The sequence below is a fragment of the Pleurodeles waltl genome, chromosome 7 (assembly GCF_031143425.1).
Source record: "Pleurodeles waltl isolate 20211129_DDA chromosome 7, aPleWal1.hap1.20221129, whole genome shotgun sequence".
Classification (NCBI taxonomy): Eukaryota; Metazoa; Chordata; class Amphibia; order Caudata; family Salamandridae; genus Pleurodeles; species Pleurodeles waltl.
The window spans coordinates 1,460,832,709-1,460,837,985 of NC_090446.1; the positions used below are offsets into that span (position 1 = coordinate 1,460,832,709).

Consider the following 5,277-nt stretch of genomic DNA (forward strand, 5'->3'; position numbering starts at 1 on the left):
GACAATAAAAATCGTATTTTAATCCAACTTGTCTAGAAAATCTGCTTCGGCTGGTGAAGCTCCATCAGTTGTGTGTTGTGTTTGCTGTAGTACAGCACGTTACACCTTGCTGCAGTCCAGGTTAAATGCATTTACCTCGCGCGCCACGGAGTGGGCTACTGTGGAATTGCAGGAGCCTTTGTTATCGGTTTCATGTCCTAACAGGGTAGCCTGAGAGAGAATCCTGGACTTTAAAAGGGCGGCCTGAACTCAGTCCTGCAGCCCGGCCTGTGCAGATCCAGTGGGGAAAACATGTTCTGCTATCACCGTTTCCATAAACATAATGCCCTAAACCCATCACCCTTGCTCCAACCTTGTTGCCTGAGAAGAGCTATACTGGACCCCCCCCCCCCCCCCCGACGTCCATCAAGCAGCGGAAGAAAGCCAGAACAGACCCGTATTTCACACGAGAACCCACTTTATTGCACATAGCACCGTTGTGTTACAAAGCAGCGAAAATAAAACTCTCAAAACTGAGTGGAAAGCACAAAACAGGTGTGGGTGTTGGTGTAGGCGCTGTACTTGGTGGCAGGCTGACCTGTGGGGCGCTTGGGGGGGGGAGGGGTGTCCCCCGTGGGCTGCTGCCTCCAGGGTCAGTCACACAATTTGCCAGGCCTGGTCAGCCTCTCCAGCAATAGTCTATCAGGATTTGTCCTTTGTGCACAGTCCGCCTCCCTGGTGGGTGTCAGCAAGGCACCCGAGGTCAAAGGTCAGCTTAGCATTTGCCGAAGGGGGCGCAGGCCTCGCTCACTTCCCGGCCACCGCGGGCTTGTCCTGGCACCCGATGGGAATGGTCCGCTCTCCCGGCTGCTTGGCCTCGGCCGTGGGCGCCTCGATGGAGAGGATGCCGTCGGGAGAGAGCGCGCTGGTGATGGCTGCGGGGTTCACCACCTTGGGGATGGTGTACCGGCGGTGGAACTCCCGCGAGATGTAGCCGTGCTCGTCCTGCAGGGAGGGTGGAGGGAAAAGAGACCAGCATCACTCTCATGCCATGAACTCCCCACAGCCAGCCACATGCGCATAAACCCACTCAGAAGTCTTGTTGCATCTACACTTAGGCCCACCCTGCTTCCCCCAGGTGAGGGAAGCCCAGAAGCTGCCACCGTTGTACCCCGGCGCACAAGAGCCCCCTTCCTCACCCACCTCTAGGGCAACAGCGGTGGCAAAACTGGGGACTTGGGCAGGAGGGTGGAAGCAATGCCCTGGCTCGAACTCGGGATACAATTACTGCTTTTCACTCCCACAGCTCAGGCTTCCCTTTAATGCCCAGTAAAGGCCAACTTTGTATTTGCCCTAGAAATCTATGGTGAGTGTGGGAGAGAGATGGGGGGGGGGGGGGGTTGTGAGACAAAAATAAACAATAGGTGTCAGAGACGGAGGAAATGCAAGCGAAGGCGCCCTTGGTGAAGAGTCTGCCCCCTTAAGTGAAGAGATGCCCCCTCTTTGTATCACATGGGCACCCCCTTAAGTGAAGAGATGCCCCCTCTTTGTATCACATGGGCACCCCCTTAAGTGAAGAGATGCCCCCTCTGTGCATCACATGGGCACCCCCTCTATCTAGGCCAGGCGGCAGCTGGGTGGCATGAAGGGTTCCCAGGGAGCCCCGCCCCTGCGCTACGGGTACTGATGCTGGTGATGCCAAGCGCCCCCTATGACCCCCCGTAGGACTCACCGCTCGCTCCTCGTGCTTGGCGTGCACCTCTATGTGGTCTCCGACCACCTTCACGCTCATCTCCTCGGGCGAGAAGTGTTTCACGTCCAGGTGCACGGAGAACTTGTCCTTGTCCAGCTTCACCTGCGGGGAGAAGAGCAACATGTGTGACCTGAGCACATCTGCAGGAAATGAGGGCGCGTGCGCGCGTGAGCCACGGGGACAGAACATGCGTGAGCTGAGAACACCCCGTGGGAAAGAACATGCGTGAGCTAAGAACACCCCGTGGGAAAGAACATGCGTGAGCTGACAACACCCAGCAAGAAAGGGAAAGAACATGCGTGAGCTGAGAACACCCAGCAGGAAAGAACATGCGTGAGCTGACAACACCCAGCAGGAAAGAACATTCGTGAGCTAAGAACACCCAGTAGGAAAGAGCATGCGTGAGCTGAGAATATTATGTGGGAATGAACTAGCGTGAAATGAGAACACCCAGCATGAATGAACATGCGTGAGCTGAGAACACCCAGCAGGAAAGAACATGCGTGAGCTGTCAACACCCAGCAGGAAAGAACATGCGTGAGCTAAGAACACCCAGTAGGAAAGAGCATGCATGAGCTGATAACACCCAGCAAGAAAATAAAGAACACGCGTGAGCTGAAAATACTCCCCCCCAACTTCCCCACGCCCGTAAACCTGGCCCACGCCCAGAGACTGTAAGGACATCCCCGGGGATGTGTGCCCCGCCCTCAGGCGTGCAGCAGATGTATTAAACACAAGAACCACCAATGCAGTATGGAATTGAGGCCCTGACACACCCCCGGCAGGAAAACAGAAGAGCACTCACCCCGACTCCCCAGCTACCAAGATTGATAGGCACATAGAGACCCCAGAAATCACACTCGGGGATAGTGGACCCATCAGCCAGTGACCACAGGCACACGCAGAGTTTCAGGCTGGGGAGACACCCGCAGCCTACAGGGGATCTACCGTAACGCACCCACCCATGTGTGAAAGTGAACACAGGGGGGACACCCCCCACTGCGAGCATACACGGCACCGGTAGAAGTACTCGCTGAGTGCAGAATCACAGAGCAGATGACCCCAAACTAACGCTATTCATTATTGTGTGTGTCCAACCCCTCCCCGTCCCCCCGCAGTATTTGTTTTCTCCAGATCCAACTTTTTTTGTTTCTGTCCCCAAAGCCAACCAAGGAGTAGCCCGATCTTGCTACTTCAAGGAAGGAGAGGCAGAGTCGAGCAGGCAGTACATGGAGATTTGGGGCCAGGCCGTCTCACAGAGGCGGGAAGACCTTGCCCACTGTACACCTTCTCCCTCGTCCTCGCAGGGCGGGAAATCGGCACGCCGCACAAAGCAATGTTTTGCCGCATAACTGGAAAGAACTGTAGCCCAAATGCGAGTGATCCAGCCCAGTTTGGCAACACTGCTCCCCAGCCCGCTTCTAGAATGTTCTCCGGGGTGTGTGCTGCCCCCCACCTGTCGCGCCGCCTCCCACCACCACCACCCCCCCCCCCCCCCCCCCCCCCCCCCCCCCCCCCCCCCCCCGGCGCTCTCCTCTCTCCGCCCCTTCCAGAAAGCTCGAGCTGTTTGTCAACAACAAACCCTCGGTCCTGGGCGACCAGCCCGGCGCGCGCTTCACCCTCTTTGGACACTTTTATCTATATTTGTGCATCGAGAGGCCACAGCAGGGCGTCACTGCACTTACTGAAGCGGATCTTCGGCTTTGGTAGCAGACTGTGGGTGTGCAGCCAATGCCGCGCTTTTATCCACCTCGGAAGGATGAAATGTTGCGCACCGCTGCGGCTGGAATCTGTGACCACGGGCTGGGGTAGTGGGCACCCTAATGCCCTGACCCACCTGGCCACATGACCACAGCCATTCTGCGAGCCGCGGGCACTCAGGCTCCCACCCTAAAGTGCACATGTAACCGAATGACTTCAACCATTTCTTAATAAAGCCTCCTAAAATAAATCTCTCTGGAAAGAGTAATGCAACACAACACCCAGAACCGAGGACAATCTCGCAGAGTTGAGGCAGTCGAGTTTAACAGGCAGCTCCCACCTTCCAGTGTCAGTGAGGTAGCTCAGCGGGTTAACGCATCTCCTTCATGTAACTGATTAAGGGCGCATGTTCACATCCTGTTGGTCTTCTCGGCGCCGTACACGGTGAACTAAACTAGACCACCACCCCCCCCATTAGAAAAAAGGTGCAGCACACCTATCCTAACATTTAAATGTGGCATAGTTGAATGAGTGTAGCCTTATAGCGCCTAGACATGATGCCATTGAAAGTCGCACTACAGCATCCCGTACACACAGGTAGCACTGCCAACTACACACAGCTCATGAGTTATCCAACACCCCAGTGGGTTAACGCGCTTTCTGCACAGCTCTCGACCTAGTGCACTGTGCTGGGAATAAGACGCAAATGCGTAATAATTACAGCCACAGCAGTTCACGGTGCATAACCCGCCGATGCCAGGTGATTAATACTCTCTTGCAGACAGAAGCGGGTAATAAACTCTTCGAAGCTAGCTCGGTGGGTCAATGCCCTTGCAGCGGTGGCACTCGTGTATACGTCCGGCCCTGCGGCAGTTCGCTCTTCTATACACCGGTCACGTACCTCGGAGAGGCCGGTCTCCACCGGGAAGTGCATGCTGGGGGTCCGGCCATAGGGGAAGATGCTTCCGGAGAAGCCGGGGACCAGGTCGGAGTCAAAGATCCCCTCGCCGAAGCGCTGGTCGAAGAGGCGGCTGGGGAAGAGGGGGCCCGGGAACCAGGGGCGCCTCATCCAGGGGTGGCTGATGGTGATGTCCATGACGCGGGGTGCGAGGGGTCGCCGCTTGTCCGAGGGTCTCGAAGAGAGAGCTTCTGTAGCGCTTCCTACAGTCCTTGTGCCGCCAGGCGCCGCCGCCTCCTTTATATACCCGCGCGGAAGCAGCCAGAAGTTTACAGAAGAGCACTCACTGACTGAGTGCCAGCTGAGGGTAGATCATTCCAGACGCGGAGAGCCCGGGGCTAATCTGTCACCAGGGAGAGGAGGGCGTGCGGGGACAGGAGGGACACCCGGAGAGCTGGGGAAAGAGAGAGAAGCAGCGAGAAAAAGCGAGAAAAAGGAAAGATGAAAGCCAGAAACCCCTGATAGCGCGTCCAGTCCTTATAAATTACTTATGTTTGGACACCGATCGGTGAACCTTTTGACCAGGTTGGGTTCTCCTCATTCAAAGACTTGTCAGATCCTTCAAATCAATAATCAATAATCATTTATAATCAATAACCAATACTCGATTAGTAATCAACCAACAAATTTGTTAAACAGAAAATCAGTAATTAGACACACCATGACCTTTCAGTCATGAATAACCACACCTGTTTATTAAAGGTTAATGAGTTTATTTCCCTATATTAACAAAGCTAGCACAATATAAGTAAGTCTCAAAATCAAATAGTATACGTATACGAACATTACTAGCTGTCCATAGCGACGGAAGAAACGCACTCTAGGCAAAATCTGGATTATAATGCACTCGGTTATAGCAATGCAAATCACTAATAAGAATAACTGA

General features: G+C 54.7%; 1 protein-coding gene across 1 annotated transcript; it reads right to left on the bottom strand.

Moving 5' to 3' along the window:
* Nucleotides 1-439: 439 nt before the first annotated feature.
* LOC138246491 (alpha-crystallin B chain-like) lies at nt 440-4,652 on the bottom strand. Its single transcript, XM_069201136.1, has 3 exons — nt 4,335-4,652; nt 1,712-1,834; nt 440-984 (listed from the first exon to the last, which is right to left on the bottom strand). Exons 1-3 carry the CDS (start codon nt 4,527-4,529, stop codon nt 787-789), a joined length of 516 nt encoding a protein of 171 aa, XP_069057237.1. The 5' UTR covers nt 4,530-4,652; the 3' UTR covers nt 440-786.
* Nucleotides 4,653-5,277: the final 625 nt, after the last annotated feature.

Coding starts and splice junctions, on each gene's coding strand:
- LOC138246491 (XM_069201136.1), bottom strand. CDS start 4,529: ATGGACATCACCATCAGCCACCCCTGGATGAGGCGCCCCTGGTTCCCG. Junction 1,835..4,334: donor TGGAGACCGGCCTCTCCGAG/GTACGTGACCGG, acceptor TTCTCCCCGCAG/GTGAAGCTGGACAAGGACAA. Junction 985..1,711: donor CCAAGCACGAGGAGCGAGCG/GTGAGTCCTACG, acceptor CCCTCCCTGCAG/GACGAGCACGGCTACATCTC.